This window comes from Mirounga leonina, unplaced genomic scaffold (assembly GCF_011800145.1).
Source record: "Mirounga leonina isolate KUSES-001 unplaced genomic scaffold, KU_Mleo_1.0 Mir_129, whole genome shotgun sequence".
Classification (NCBI taxonomy): domain Eukaryota; kingdom Metazoa; phylum Chordata; class Mammalia; order Carnivora; family Phocidae; genus Mirounga; species Mirounga leonina.
The window spans coordinates 68,682,310-68,698,568 of NW_023270323.1; the positions used below are offsets into that span (position 1 = coordinate 68,682,310).

At 41.4% G+C, this 16,259-nt stretch overlaps 1 protein-coding gene across 9 annotated transcripts in view; it reads left to right on the forward strand.

Moving 5' to 3' along the window:
- The first annotated feature begins 278 nt into the window (after positions 1 to 278).
- Positions 279 to 16,259, forward strand: part of LDB2 (LIM domain binding 2) — a 388,081-nt gene continuing 372,100 nt past the window's right edge. For all 9 annotated transcript variants that reach the window (XM_035005258.1, XM_035005261.1, XM_035005252.1 and 6 more), the window contains exon 1: positions 279 to 660. In XM_035005258.1, coding sequence (XP_034861149.1) covers positions 529 to 660 — 132 coding nt within the window. In that variant the 5' untranslated portion in view covers positions 279 to 528. The remainder of the gene's footprint in view (positions 661 to 16,259) is intronic.

Genomic DNA, 16,259 nt, shown 5'->3' on the forward strand with positions numbered 1-16,259 from the left:
AAGGGTCCTGGCTGGAGGAAAAAAATTAAAACCAAACCTTAGACTTCTGTCAGACTGTGAGGAGAATTATATTTTTGAACTAGTCTACAGTGTGGACAGGAAATGACCTCTCCACAAACTGCTTCTTTAAAAACAAGCAGTGGTGCCTAAAGCTATCCAGCTTCTCTCTCTCTCTCACTCTCATTCTCTCCCTCCCTCCCTCCTTTCCTCCCTTCCTCCCTACCAACCTCCCTTCCTCTCCGAAGCTCCTGCTCTCTCCCTCTCCCTCCTCTCCCGTGCTCCCTCCCTCCCTCCTTCCCTCCCTCCCTCCCTCCTCTCTCGCTCTCCCTCTCCTCTCCTGCTATAGAGGGCTCCGACAGCAGTTCCCAGCCAGTGTGTTCAGCCTGCCTGCCTGCCTGCCTCTGTGTGTGTGTGTGTGTGTGTGAGCGTGTGCGTGCGTCTACTTTGTACTGTGAGGAACACAGCCCATGTGCTCTGCATGGACGTTACTGATACTCTGTTTAGCTTGATTTTCGACAAGCAGGCAAGATGTCCAGCACACCACATGACCCCTTCTATTCTTCTCCTTTCGGCCCATTTTATAGGAGACATACACCATACATGGTGCAGCCAGAGTACCGAATCTATGAGATGAACAAGAGACTGCAGTCTCGCACAGAGGTAAGTACTTCAACCTTGGGTGTGTGTTTGTGTCTTTTTTTTTTTTTTAAACTGCATGGGCTTTTCCTGGGTTGCTGGCTGAATTCTGTGGGAAGTGTCCCACCAGATACTACCACGTACGTGGAAATGAGCGCCAGGATGAATCCACTAGTTTGAACGCTGGGTTTCCAGGCACAGCAACTCTTGGAGCTGGGGACAGTTTCTGCCGGAATCTTGAAATAGACAACCCAGCACTTGATTCGCCTGCCGGGTCTCCAGAAATGCTGTTCTTCCCGAACTCCGGGGCTTGCAGGCTCTGAGTCGGTCCCGTTGGTGTTTCGTGAGATATAATTCCCAGGGATTTGGGGGATCATTTGCATCTGGCAAAATAAATTTTTAACAAATCCCCAGAGGAAGTCTGCTTTGACCTGTATTTGCTTTTCAAAGTCATCAAAATCGAGGTGGAGGGGGCAGAAGGGTAACCCCCTACACTTTTCAGAACTAACCCTGGAGGGATACATTGTTTGTATATTTCCGTGTTAAATTCAGAAACCAGTTGCTTGGGGCAAGGGGGTTCTCGACTTTCTCTTATCGCTGATGGGAGTGTCTCGCTAAGAGCTCTACCTTCCACCGGGAGCTGGCTCTGCATTCAAGTCAGCTCGAGTTTTGCATATTTGTAATCTTGTGCCTGAGAGAGGGAGTGAGCCTCTGCCTTCTCGGCCAGCAACTCTGGGAGCAGAGAGGACTTTCAGAACTTTGTAAATGCAAAACTCCAGACTGCCTCCTGCAATTTAAATATTTAATGCCAGTTGACTTTTTCTCTGTGTGCTAGCTAGGCTGGCAGGTCCTGCTGCTGGGCTGTCCATTTGCCTGTGAGTTGGGGCTTTGTGTTGAAGTGTTCTGAGGAGTTTGTTATAGGTGCACCAAAGTCACTTTAAGAAGTAGAAATCGCTGGGACTCCCGTCTTCTCTGCCCGAGTGCAAATACCCAGAGGGTTGATGGCAAAGAGCTTTAAGGGAATAGCTTTGGTGGAATTTTAGATTGAAGATTGACTCTCAGCTCTGGAAGGGGACTCACTTAATGTTGTATGATAAAATAAAACACACTTGCTTAAATTGTCAACAGAGCATGGAGAATTCATGACGCTTAATGTATTTAATGCAGCTAACAAGATGTGACCTGCTTTCTGATTGGCTAACTGCTGGACAAGGACTGATTTTTTTTTTCCTAAAAAAAAAACAACCAAAACTGGGTTGTCTTTAGCACTATTTTCTTTACATGTTAATACATCATAGAAGTTAAATATAATCGATACTGTTGCTCTCCCCCAAAGCCAGTAGCTTTTACAGAAGTGTAAACCCTGTTTTGCTTAGGGTGGTGACCTGTTGGCAGTAAATGATATTCCTGTGTGGTGTTGTGTGTGTGTTACAGTTTGTATATTTCGTTCAGTTTTTTTTTTGGAACTATCTGCGGGACTCTGAAATTCTTGCAGAAACTGTTGGTTGTCATAGCCTGCTTATCAGAATTAGGGGGATAGAAAATGTCTTATAGTTCAACACACATTCATTGCAATACAAATTTGGGGTTAAAAAAGGTCTTAAAAATATACTTGGTTGAAAACAAGAGAACAAGGGCCATTAGGGCTCAGTTCCTGAACAGCAACAGGATTTAAAAATAACCTGCGTCCGGCTTATGTTTTAGAAAGTTTCTGAGAAGTTGTGGCATGAGGTTTCTCTGCCATCCTCCTTGGTTAGGAGAACAGGCAGATTTCCCTCATATCTATGTTCCCCTGTGCTCCTAAGTTATCACTTGGCCAGTTCAGAGCTAGATGATCTGGGGCACTTCCCTGTCCTGGCCCTCACGGAAATCTGCAGATGCAGAAAGGTCCCACATTTGTTTCCCATTTGAAAGAAAACCTTTGAAAAGTCCCCCTTTCGTAGTATGTTTCCTAAAAAAAGTCACATTATCTTTTGTGAGAGCTGAACTCAGGAACTCCTACCTTTTGGATTATGGGGTATTACTTTTAAAGATTTTCCTCTGAGTAGAAAAAAACCACTTCCTAGCTCAAGAAACTGGAGAGAAAAGCTTGCTCTGACAAATCTTAAAGATTTTTTAAAACCTCTCTGACCGTGACCAAAAAAGCACTGTGAAGTGTTTTCTGGTATGTTCTAGAGCCAACCCCGAACATTTCCCCCCTTAATTAGATCTTTTTTACAATTACACAAATAATCGCCCTGACACTTCTTTTCTCTTTGCCAAGAAGTAAATGATGTCATGGAACCCAAAGGCCATAAATTTGTTTTCATTTCATATGAAAAAAGGAGAGAATAAAATAATTTCTCCTAAGATATTTAAATATTAACATTCAATATTAAATTTTAATCATAGTTTGTAGTTGGAAAAGAAAATATTTAGACAAAAAAAAAACCCTTTTTGTGAGGAAGTGACATTGTGCCTTCAATGATGATTCTTGATGTAAAGTTGTTCTGAGTCCTAGAGATGGTTGAAACAAAATGCAAGAATAGCCAGGAAAGAGTTACCAGGTTATTCACACACAAAATCAAATAGATCGTTGAGTGACTTTTGTAACTTAACCAAGGCCTTCAATCATTTTTGGCAAGAGAGGCTCACTTCTTTCTCCTCTGTCTTCTGGTTCCTGATCCTATATTACATGGTGTTATTTCATTGAGTCCTAATACCACACACACACACACACACACACACACACACATAATTTGGGTAATACTCTCAAGTCCCCATTCCTTTTTGAACATAGACTTGGCTAGAAAGAAATTGTAGCAGATCATTGTTGATGAATAAATTGTAGTCAAGTTAGTAGCAATTTTCTAGAAACCTCCTTCTTTATGGAAAGGAAAGAAAGTGGTAAAGAAGCAGGGGATTTACCTATTCTCTTTCTGTAGCTGACCGCAGGGCATTCTCTCCTGCAATTGGTGCATTTCTTCCAATTAAATCAAAGTCCTTCAGAAACTGGGTAGTGAGAGTTTAAAGAGCGTTGGATTGGAAATTAATCCTGTGCCTTTCTTGTTTCTGTCACTTCCTACAACTATTTGGCGTAGATCATGGTTCCTCATCTAAAAATTACCTCGCGATACCGCTAAAATTCTTAAAAATTTCAGATGCTGCAAAAGTCCTGGGTTTGGTTTTCTTTTGTACGAGAAAGTATTGTGAACCAGCATGAGGAGCACAGACATTATTTCTGTGCTCATGCTGTTCAGTTCGAACTCACAAATAGTACTGAAACAATGAAGTCATAGTGGAGAAAAAGCTGAAGGCAGAGACCCGGACAGTCTTGTTTTAAAGTAGTGCTTGGAGCATGCCGTTCCTGGGACAAAGTAGGTACTCAGTAAACATCTGTTAACTTGCCGATCAGTGAATCAGTAGATGGAAGAGGAGAGAGAGTTCGAGAACTATGTCACTGGAATTAACACAATCCCAGTGCCTCTGGGGGCCTGGTGTGCCCTGAAGCTGCTTTGGGCATCAGCCTCCCATTCCCCTTAAAAGTGCTCATCCCCACCTTCTCCACCTTTATTTTATCCATGAGGTGACTTAGGTCCCTAATCTTTGTGGCAAAGGAAAGCAAGTGTCTCAGAGATTATAGGACATTTTTAACAGACTGAGCCACCCAGGCATCCCTTATAGGACATTTTTAAAGGAACATGAATGTATTACAAAGCCACCAGAAACAACAAAAAAATATGTTTTAAATGCTATTGGCTGTTCTGGGAAATGAAATTTATTTGCAACATCAGAATCTTAGTGGAATTTCATAAAGAAATGTGTGGGTGTTCTCCCCCCACCCTTTTAAATGAAATTAAGAGAAACTCTTTGAGCTCTGCATCACTGTTGGTCACTGTAATTCCCAGGCAGGAGGAAGGGGGTGACATTTTCCGTTGTGTGTGCTACCATGATTTACCCGACGTCTTCCAAAATTCTTGTATTTGAATGGTCTTGCTGTCCCAAATGTATTTGAGAAGAACACAGCTACACAATTTTATAGTTAGTTTAGCATTGCACGCAGAGTGCAGTCAGATAGGCTATAAAAACATGGTCTACAGATACCAGAATTTGTTCTGTAAAAACTTCAGTGATTAGTTAACAGTAAACAGTATTTTTTTTTCATTTCCTGAGGTCTGTGAAATGAAAAATATAGGTAAAATGTGGGACACATTATAGTGACCTTCATTTTTAGTGAGAGGATTTTACTAATGTTGGATTACTATAGAATTTAAGAAAGTTTATCAAGTTATAAAAATCTTCATTCTCGTAGCTAACTTTTCTGTACCTTTTTTTTTTTCTCAAATGACCCAACATGACTCCATTGCAACAAAGCTGTTTTTAAGTATATATATATTTTTTCCTGTTGACAATACGCTAATTTTAATAAAACACCACAAACTCCAGGAAACTGTAGGTTCCATTATGTATTTCTTCTTTTTCGAGGTTTTTTTTTTCTTTTATCAACATTACACATCCCACTCCAAAAGAGAAAACTGTGATTACAATTGGAAGCCACACACACAAGGTTTTTATTAGAATTACAGTTTTTAGTTTTACAGGATTTAATACGAACGCGAACAGTGTTTGAAGACCTTGAAATTTAAATCTGCTGCCTGCACCCCTCCTTGCTCAACTCTGCAGCTCCCTGGGGAGGGCGTGGGAGGGGCTGGGGGGCTCTCATTCTTCTCTTTCAGTTACATTTTTATATACTTCAGTCACAGGGTTTCACGTTGTAACATCATGTTTATTCATGGGGTAGCTTAGTATCCTTGATGTTCAGATGGAGTCTAGTTAAAATGAGATTAGGTATTTTGGATAGGTGGAAAAACATGAGAAACGCTTTGTGATAACTTGGATTTTTTTTTCCCTAGAAATTTAGAAAGAAAAATCCTGCTGTTACTCTGTGTCATAGGAATGATTTTCAGTGTTAAACAGAGAACTTCCAAGGTTTTCTGAAGGGGGTTGTGAGGAGTGGGGGGAGGGGGCGTTGGTAGTGGTAAGGAAAGCTGTTTTGAAAATGTTAAATGAAACCAAAAGTGCACTTTTAAAAATGAGGACTTCCAAACTCTCTTATTTTTCAAAACCTCTGCATGACCTCAGAAAACAAATTGCAGGACTCTTGTACCGATTTTATTTTCCTGACGTCTTTTTTTTTTCTCCGCATGTTCTTACTATGGGAACTGTTTTTAATTAAAAATTGCTGCAAACTAACTATTAGTAGGAGGCCAAGAAGAAAAAAAAATCTCTCAACTCACAGTCAACACTGTTTCATATCAGTCTAAAATCAATGCACATTCAAATATCTCCCTTTTTGGTGTGTCAATTATGATATAGGATTTAAAACCCATATGCATTTTTTATGCATTTAGCTTTTTGTTTGGGTCTCAGAAAGAAATTAATTTAAATTGTATGGAGAACAGGGCTATAAATCTCTTTTTATTACATTTGTCCACATTAACTCATTTTTCATGAGGAACACAGAGCACCTCCTTTCTGAACAAGCAAACAGAACATAAAACAAACAACCCCAAATATCCAACTTTATCCATTGTCAAGAATAAGATTCATAAACTTATTTGGGTTTGGTTGGTGGGTCTCAGAATACAATTGATCTTGGAAAACAATCTCTTTTTTAAAGTGTCAGAAAGCAGAGCTTTAACGAATGTTCAACTGATGTAGATATTACATATACCTCTGTCATTATCTGACAAAGATTCTTTCTTTCTTTCTTTCTTTCTTTCTTTCTTTCTTTCTTTCTTTCTTTTTTCTTCTTCTTTCTTTCATCAGTTCAACCTAAATTTTTTTAAAAATTAAATTGTAGGAGCATGCATCTGGACATAGGAAACTATTAATACTTAAAATTCAGTTATTTCTTCAAGAATTGCCGTATTTCAGGCAATGACAATACCAGAGCCTAGAAATATAGAGATGATTAAAACATTTTCTGTCCTCTAGAAGCTTACAATTTGGTAATGAAGGAACACATACAAACCGAGTCTTACAATGAGGTGCCATGATAGATTAATAGGCGGTGGATTATGGGTGTGTCCACGCACTGAAGGGTAAATGTCCTTCAGAAAGGTGGTCAGGGTGATGATAGCTAACATCCATGGGTGCTCACTATGTGTTGAGCACGGTGCTGAGTGCTTGCTGTAGGTTAGCGCCTGTAATCCTCATAATCACCTCAGGAGGTAGGTGCCGCTAACTGGGTTTTTCCTGAGGAAACAAAGGGTTAAGTAAATTGTCCCAGGTCACACAGATGCTAGTTGAGTTTTAGAGGTTGTGCTGTTAACTTTTCTGCTGTAGCACCTCTCCTGAGCTGAGAAATACTAGCTAGGATTCTAGTTTCACCTGTAGAAATTTATTTGGTGAATAAATTCATTTTTTCTCCCCTAGGACAGGTTGACTTTGGCAGTGGGCTGGAAAGGTGACCTCATTTACCTAACTTGATTTGACTATTTGTCTCTCAGATTCCTGACTGATTTTGAAAGGGACCATGTGCAATTCCAAAGGATGGTGCCAGAGATGGACCATATACCCTGGTTATTGAGAAAAAAAGAACCGAAATGACACTCCCTTTTGAAGAACGAGTGTCTTCAGTATTCGTTGAAGTGGTCTTCTCTGAAGAGTCACTGGAATGGTTGTGGAATTATTATGCATAATCATCTAAAAGTTTAATTTTTTTCCTTAAAAATATTTAGGTGTCCATCCAGTGCTTGACCCTTCTCAGGCATACTCTGTGGAAGATGGTGTTTTGATTGTCTTAAACAATGAGCTATTAGGAAATTAAATTAGGATTAGAATTTGGCCTGGTGTTGGCTTCCTTTGCAGGTACTCAATGAGGAATCTTAGGGGAAATAAAGGCATACAGGGGCTTCCCACTCGCCTAGTGTGATCCTCTTTCAAGAGGCAATCTCCACACCTCGTGTCTGCCTTTCTTTGTTGGGAGGTGATGTTCCCTACCTACCCTTGCAGCCTACTTCAGCTCCCAGTGAGGCCCTTGTCTTTACCGTAAATGCCTGCCCATTATTGGACATTAGATGGGTTTCCTTATTTGATCTACCCCAAGCCTGAGACTCATGCATTCTGGTGTCCTGTAACAGATACAGGAAAAGTGAAGCTCACAGACGTGTAGACTTGAGTCCATACCTGGGCATCCCTGGGGGCTGTATCTTCTCACTTACCCATTCAGTGTTCTCTCCCAAAGCATGTGTTTGGTAAAGGCCCCCCACTCTCCTTTGGAGGCCCTGACTTGCCCTCACTTAACCACCACTTTTGACTAACCTAGTTTGAAGTTTTAGTCTTCCAACTAAAAACAGAAGGCCCAGTGTTAGAGATTTGACAGACCCCTCTGAAGAAGAGGGAGCTACTCTGTTCTGGTGACATCGCAACCCCATCCTCTCTTTTCAGGATTAGGATGGCTTCCTAACTGTGCTCCCTGTTCCCTCTCTCCACCTTAAAATCTATTCCCCACAAGCAGCCAAAGTGATATTTTTGAAGCATAAATCCGATCACGTCACTCTTCAGCTTTCCCTTACACCTAGAATAAGCTCCTTGCTCTAGCTGTAAGAATGGATTGATCTGCTCCTTCCAGATGTCCAGTCTTATCTCCTTCTACATGTTCAGTAGACTCCAGTCACAAAGAGCATCTTTGGATCTATTAACTCTCCAAGCTCGTTCACGTCTCAACACCTTTGCCCTCAGTCATAGGATGGATATACAGATTCCTCTATAATAACCCATGAAGTATTAGCAGATCTAATTTGAATTAGATTTTGGCATGGCGTTGGCTTTATTTGCAGGTAATCAATTAAATATCTCAAAGAAGGTAGTGACAATGAAGGATAAGAGTCCCAGCACTTCATATGTCCTCTATTGACCAGCCTAAATGGCCCCTTCACAGAGACGCTTTCCTGGAGCACCTCAATTAAAATGACTTCCCTTCACCCCACTCACTTACTATCACATGTCCTGGTAATTTTCTTCATAGAAATTATAGCAAGCTGATATTTTATTGCTTCTAGTTTATTTCTGAAGCATCTGCCTGTCCCCCATAGAATATGAGCTGTGTGAAGGCAGAGGCCTCATTTGTCTTGTTCGTAGTTGTCCCCCACAGTGCTCCCTAGCACATAGTTGATATGCAAAATATACCGGTTGAGTAAAGGAGATTTCACTGTATTGGTACTATCCACATTGATACTGGACTTTACCTTGAATCTTACCAACAGTTAGAGTTGGAAAAGAATCTGTGAGCCTAATAGCCCGGTGAGCGTTCATGGATAGAATGCTCAGCCAGACCTGCAGAAAAAAGAAGGCTGGAAAAGGAATTTCTTCTGAGAAGAAAGTGTTGACCTGATAATTTTGCCTTCTGGGTGGTGTGAATCTGTTGGGAGTCTCCCGACTTCTGATTAAAAATATTTACACTTATCCTAGTGTTTTTTTCTCATTTGATGTATCTACCGCTTCTCTCTCTTTGGATCTACCTAGGGGCCCACAGCCATGAATTATGAGATGAATCATGAGCGTACCTTACATTTCCTGGAGCACTGTGCACTTTGGGAAAGGGCTTTTAGGGCCATTAATTAGCTTATTTGAAATGACTTGCACAACAGAAAATATGGAAAGTTATATTAGCATATGATCTTGTGGTTAATAACTTTGTGTTTGCTAACTAGTGTGTACGTGTGTGTGAGAGAGAGACAGAGACAGACGGAGAGAGAGAGATGCTCTCCCCAATCGGATTGTGTTTGTGTATGTGTGCACCTTCTAGTTAGGAAATATGCACAGTGTTTCCAACAGTGTTTTTTTCCTTTGGAGCGAAAAGAGTGACGTGCCTGGAATGTAAAGATCTGAACGGAAGTTTGACTTAGAGCAACTCAGATCTGGATCCAAACCCCGGGCTTGCCTCTTGCTTACTGTGTGATCTTAGGGAAGTTTCTTAACTTTCCTGAGGGTTTGTTTTCTTAGCTTGAGTTTTAGCTTGGGAGGTGAATGGCTAATGGATGTAAGATGCCTGGCACAAGAAGGCCCCCTCCCCCACTTATCCGCAGTTTTGCTTTGCTCAGTTTCAGTTCCCCCAGTGAACCGAGGTCCAAGAGCAGATGACCGTGCTTCTGCTATCTTGTCGGAAGGTCAATAGTAGGCTAACGCTACATCGGGACGCCTACGCCATTCACCTCACCTCGCCTCATCCCATAGCCATTTTGTCATCTCCCATCTTCACCGGAAGAAGGGTGACTACAATACAATCCGATATTTTGAGAGAGAGAGACCACATTCACATAACGTTTATTACAGCGCATTGTTATAATTATTTTGTTAGTAATTGTTGTTAATCTCTTACTATGCCCAATTACAAATTACTTTATCATAGGTGTGTATTCTGGGAGAAAACATAGTACCTATAGGGTTTGGTACTGTCCACGATTTCAGGCATCCACTGGGGGTCTTGGAATGCATCTCCCACAGATAAAGGGGGATTTCAGTGTATAGTAAATGCTCAATGAATGGGAACGAAGATGATGATGATGATGATTTGCGGCCCCTATTCTCTATCCCGGCAGCAAATTAAGTCGCACAAGTAATGTAAGACAGCTTGATTTCCTGAAAGTATCTTTACAAATATTTTTTACGTGGCTTGTGCTAGCACACTGCAATCTTATGAGTCAAACTTGTAATGTCGTTGTAAGACTCATGGATTTGGTGTTCTTATATAAGATAACGCCATCAGCGTTTCTCACTATTATACAGTAGCGCTGACATAATAATCGTGTGTCTTCTCGTGGCCGTGCTCTCCCCCCAAATCCAGGTTATAATGATCTCTGAGACTTACCTATATATAGTTAAGGATCAGGAATTGACCAATGTGTAGGACACACACGCTCGGTGCCATTGGGAGAAAGCTGTGTTCAGGGCTTGCTCCTGCCAAGAACTCAGTGGAGACAACAGAACATTGAAATGTTCCCTTGAACCAGCGGCACCTCTCCAGGGCCACCTAAATGGGGCCCCCAGGGAGGGCTGGGGAACACACACTTGCTGTCCTGGACTGGCCATTCCGTCTAAAGAGGTGCACCTCTCAATATGCAGCTCTGCACAGACTTCTCCAAGGAAGCTGTGTCAGCACTACTCGGAAGCCTGAAGCATCACCTGCGCGTCTGGACTGATAATAGCCCTGCCAGTTGATCCACTGTGACACCTTGTGGCTTACTCCCTAACACGGTGAAAATGCACACGAGTGAGGCGGCAGTGGGCTGAATGGTACCGTGCGGTATCTTTCTGGCCAGAGGGATCAGGGTGATGGGTAGGAAAGCTGCCTCCTTCTGCTTTCCTTAGAGATGCACCTGGGTGTTAACAAGGTGCTGATCTGTCCCACGAGTCTCCGTGTAGGGCTTCCTTGATGTTTCGTTATTGAATTCTTTAAATTACACATACCTTCCTGCACTTCATCCCCTTGACCAGGTCACCTGTGATTTTTTTTGAGCATGCCATATTAATAACTTTTTATCAATCTTTCTAGTCAAGTATCTTGCATCGTTCAGATATTAAATTGTTTGCATATATATATATATATATATATGAATATAACAATATATATATTTATTTTCCGGAGAGGGTAGTGCTTGTTAAATTTTGCTTCCCAATATGGGTCATTTCTTAGGACTTACGAGGATTTTATCTTGAGACTGAAAATTGTGTAGACAAGCAAAAGCTAAACTAATAAACAAGGCTGACCATTTGACAGTACACACAGACATACACACACACAAAGTCCTCTTATACCTTATAATTTTAGCCATGATTACTCTGCAGTTGGCTAAAATTTCTTGCTTGAAATTGAAATTAAGCAGTTGGTGCATGTCTCCTGCCTTTGAAAGGTTTTGATGGAGAACATTCGATGGAGCCGACCACTCTCAAATTAGCTGAATCCTAGAATTTCAGAGCTGGAATAGACACGAAAGATATCTAGTCCAAGCTCCTGATTTTGGAAGCACGGAAACCAAGACACAGGTGGCGCTTATCTAGACTCTGAAGTGCTGCTAAATGGTCTCAGGTTTTGTAGATCATAACACTAGTTGCCTGGTAATAACCAGGGACTGGCCAAATTAAATACTCTTACCAACCACTAATTCTTCAATCCTCCAAAAATGTCTATGTTTCAAACCCCTTTCTCCTTTTCCAGTTTTCTGATTGCCCTAAAATTGTATCAGTCTTTAGCATCATGCTACTGATGTTGAAAAACACATCACTAACCTACCTTGTTTTAGAATGTGTGATTGTTTTCTTTGCCAATTTTATTTAAAATTGGGTGTGCTTTAAAATCTATGTTTAATTTTTCTGATGTTAAAAACATGGTACATTGACAAGATAGAGTATTTATAAAATACAACAATATGCAAAGAGGTCAATACAAATTTTCTCTAATTTTACTATGCAAAAAATTGCTGTTAACATATTAGTATATACATGTAATACGCAAAAACATATACATCAAACTTTTCATGCCTAGGAGCATATTGAGTGCTCTTTTTTGAATCTAACTCTTTTAACTAAAATTATGAGTGTTTCACTGTGCTCTTAAGCCTTTTCAAAATATATTTTTAGTTGTCTGAATTCTTTACACTTATGCTTATGTTTTAAATATTAACACCATATAAATATTTAAAAAATTATCTGGCTCCTTTGTACCATGATTTAAACTCAAAGAATTAGTTTTAGGTTTTTTTTTTTTAAAGATTTCATCCATTCATTTGACAGAGAGAGACACAACGAGAGAGGGAACACAAGCAGGGGGAGTGGAAGAGGGAGAAGCAGGCTTCCCGCCGAGCAGGGAGCCCGATGCGGGGCTCCATCCCGGGACCCTGGGATCGTGACCCAAGCCGAAGGCAGCTGCCTAATGACTGAGCCACCCAGGCACCCCAAGAATTAGTATGTTTAATAACCAAGCTTGTCTCCCAGTAAGATGGGATGCTGGTACTAAGGATTTAGCTATGGTGACTGTTATGATTAGCATTTAATACCAGGCAGAAACCTTCACCGAGGGCTCTCTGTCTCTTTTTAAGGATTTCCCCTCCCATTTGAGGACAGATCTTTTCCCCCCTCCTGTTTTTCTTTCTCTTGTGTTATTTCTGAGTCAAGAGGTAGCTGACACGCAACCTTGTGCAAGGTCCATAAATCAAAAGATTTTGTACAATTTATACTGGGAAGAAAGAGCTTGAATTAATGTTAAGAGTTAGTGTTGATCTAGAACCAGTAGGTTGGGATATAGCAAGTTAATTTATGACACTGTTTGAAGGACATATATTTGATTCAAGGAGAAAAGCGAAATCTCAAGAAGTGAGCTATGTCATGAGCTGTATGCAATGTTATCTTATTTCCTCCACTGGATCGAAGAGATCCTTGGGGTCAGGTACTATCTTATTCATGTTTGTATCCTTCGTGACAATTTACATTCTCTGTGGCCAGTAGTGGTCTTTTTTTAAAGGCACATTTCACAGAGGCAGCCATTTTTAAACCAGATTCTGAGTTATCACTGTTTTAATATGGGTAATATGCATTTTATAGATAAGCTTCATACACATGTGCTTCTATTACAGTGTTGTGGTGTGCAATATCATCCCCTACCACAGCACCAGCATTAAACGATTAACTTCTGGAGTCACGCAGACTTATTTTTCTTACTATTTGTATGACCTTGAGTGCATCAATTTACCCCTCCGTGTCTCGGTTGCCTTCCTGGGTACTGTAGGAATGGTGATAGAAACTATGGCTTTGGGTTTTGATGAGGACTGAATGAAATCATTCTTATAAAGTAGTTAGCATAGTGCCTGCCCCCTGTGAGTGTTAACTGTTGTTGTCATGGCTTCTCCGTTTCGTGGATATTGAGCATCTACCTTATGTGGTCTTACGGGCCTAGAGATGAAGAGGGTGGCATCCCTGTGGTGAAGGAGCTTAGGGAGAACACAGTAAGGACTTGTAAGAAGGAGGGTCTTCAGGGATGAGTGGGGATTTGCCAATCCGAGAAAGATGGTGGCAAGAAGGTTTTTGGCAGAAGAAATTGAGCCTTGAAAGGTGATCATCTGTTTGAGGAAGGGTGAGGATTTTGGCATGGTTGGGGCTGAGAGGGTCTGGGGGAATCTGTTCAGTATGCATATATATATGTGTCAGGTAGGGTTGGTGAAGGTGGTAGGAGACAAGGCTGGAGAGGAAGTGGGGGACCGCCGGTGAAGGCTTTGGTATGCCAAGCCAGGAGCTTTGGTTTTCATCTTTCAGAGACTATCTATTGGACTTAACATGGTGAGTACAAACAGGGCCCTGACGTGATTGTTTCGTGTCCCTGTGCCTTGGTTTCCTTATTTGGAAAATGATACAATAGTAGTCTTTCCCTGACAGGATTGTTTTGGGGGAATTTAATGAGATAAGGCCTTTAAGCCCTTAGACGTGCACCTCAGACATGGTAAGGATTAAATCAACATTAGCTTCTACTGTATTGGACAAAGCGAACTGATAAAGGTAGATTTTTGCCTGGGTGGTGTGTGTGTGTGTGTGTGTGTGTGTGTGAAATAATTTGATCTGCTTTTGGGCAAGATCACTCTGGTCACTTTGTGCAGGGTGGGGACTAGCGATCTGTCTTGGAGCATATTTGTCTGCTGTGAGAAAAGAATCAGTGAATGGGGAGATGCACAAAGGAAAAATTACACAGTTACTGGCTGACTGAGCTATTTTTAGCCTAGTGTGTCTGAAGCAAAGGATGGATTTTCATGGCATTTTTTTTAAAGATGCAAAATTACCGTAAGCCAGGATTATGTAACTTGCCCAGGGACACCTTATTTGTCCACCAGTGAGGCCCAAGATGTGGTTCATGAAACTTTTAGCAGTCATTTTAGAGGATGGATCCCCAGGGTCTCCAGCCCTGACTTTTCTTCCTGCCTTTGCCAGGATTGGGAAACCAGAAATGATGGGCTATGCCTTCTGGGAAAAACCTCCTTACAGCCTGGCACAAGGACCCCATAGTGATGTACCAGCGAGTCAAGGGAAAAGGCAGAGTGGGGAGGGAGATGACAGAGAATTGAAATCCTACCCTATCCAGGACATGTAAGGTGAGTCTCAGAGACTCAGTTTCCAAGGTGGCGGACTGAGAGCAGCAATTAACATCAGGGGCATCTTGAACATGAAATGGGACCATGGAGGTAAACTGGCAAGACTGGGGTGGCATTGGGTAGCGACTCTTCCCTTCCCTCCGTGGCTCTTCATGTGATGTCACGGGCCCACAGATTTGGTTCATTTTATGGGTGGGTTTCCTGAACTCTTCTCACAGCCACTCTCCTCCCTAAGCTTGAGCCTCTGGCCTTGGATAAATCTTCCCTTCTTCCTGAGCCTCTACCCTCCCCCAACAGCTCTGGTGTAGATGAGATGTGAATGGCAAGGTTCTCTTGTTGGCCCCAGAGTCCCTGATTAGGTGAACTGTTTGCTTCTGTTTTTAATCTACTACGTTAAAAATAAAATCAAGGTAAATAATGTGTTATTGACTCTGTGTCAAGCCTCTGTTCCTTTTCTCCCACCCTCCTTGGTGAAGGCAACTTGCTGAGTCACGGCGTCTTGCTTTTCCACACCGACTGGCTGGAGCTGGAGAACCACACTTCTCCTCCAAATGCTCTGTGCACCATTGTCTTAAAACCTGCACGTTAAAGAAGGTCCAGGATTGTTTTTTCCTGTCACCATAAAAGAACCTCAAAATGCAAATGCAGGATGTACTAAAATTACAGAGATCAGTGGGTGCCCTGTACTGTCAGTTTTGTTTTTTTTTTTTAGAAAGGTTAAAATTCATCTGAACCAAGACTAGAAAATAAGCTTAAGGTGTTAGGTTATTCTGGAAAGACTGTTAATGCCTGTTGGCTAAATGCATTAAACTGCTTTGAAATGATCACTTGTGGGTACTATTTTAAAAACTGCTTGCTGGGATGGTGATTTAAACCTGTTTTTTTCTGGACTCAAAACTTCGCATTTGTCTGTTGAAAAAATACTGTATTTGAGACAAATAAACATTAAAATATAGCTTATTATATTTCCAGGCGTTTGTCTGTCAGGAAAATATGTCAAGACATTTATAGTTAGAAACTGAAATCTCTGCCTTAATTCACTCCATTGTACCAAGGAGCCTAACCGTGTATATAATATTACCAGGTCTCCAGAGACCTCCTTGAAGGGATACCAGATACTCTTGGTATAACAGGAGGGTAGGGAGTGGGGAAAGAACGCATGGGGAATGGTTTCCAGTCCTAATTCCATAGTTCCTGTGATTTTTTTTTTTTTTAATGGAGACAGGGGAAAAGGGAGAGACGAAAGAATGCTGTTGCTTTTATGACGGCTTTGATTTTAAAACCATTAAAGAAGTAGCATGTACTATGGCACCCTGGAGTGTCTATGGTGGGATTGCATTGGCTTATTCATCCCTCAATAACTTATTGAGTTTTTTTTATTATGTGCTCGGTGATGGAGGACAAGCAAGCCCTGCCCTCAGGATGCTCATAGCCTAGTGGGGAAGACAGCCAACTAAACATCTGCTTATGGTGAAAGGGGTCCAGGGTCCTGATGGGCAAGACTGG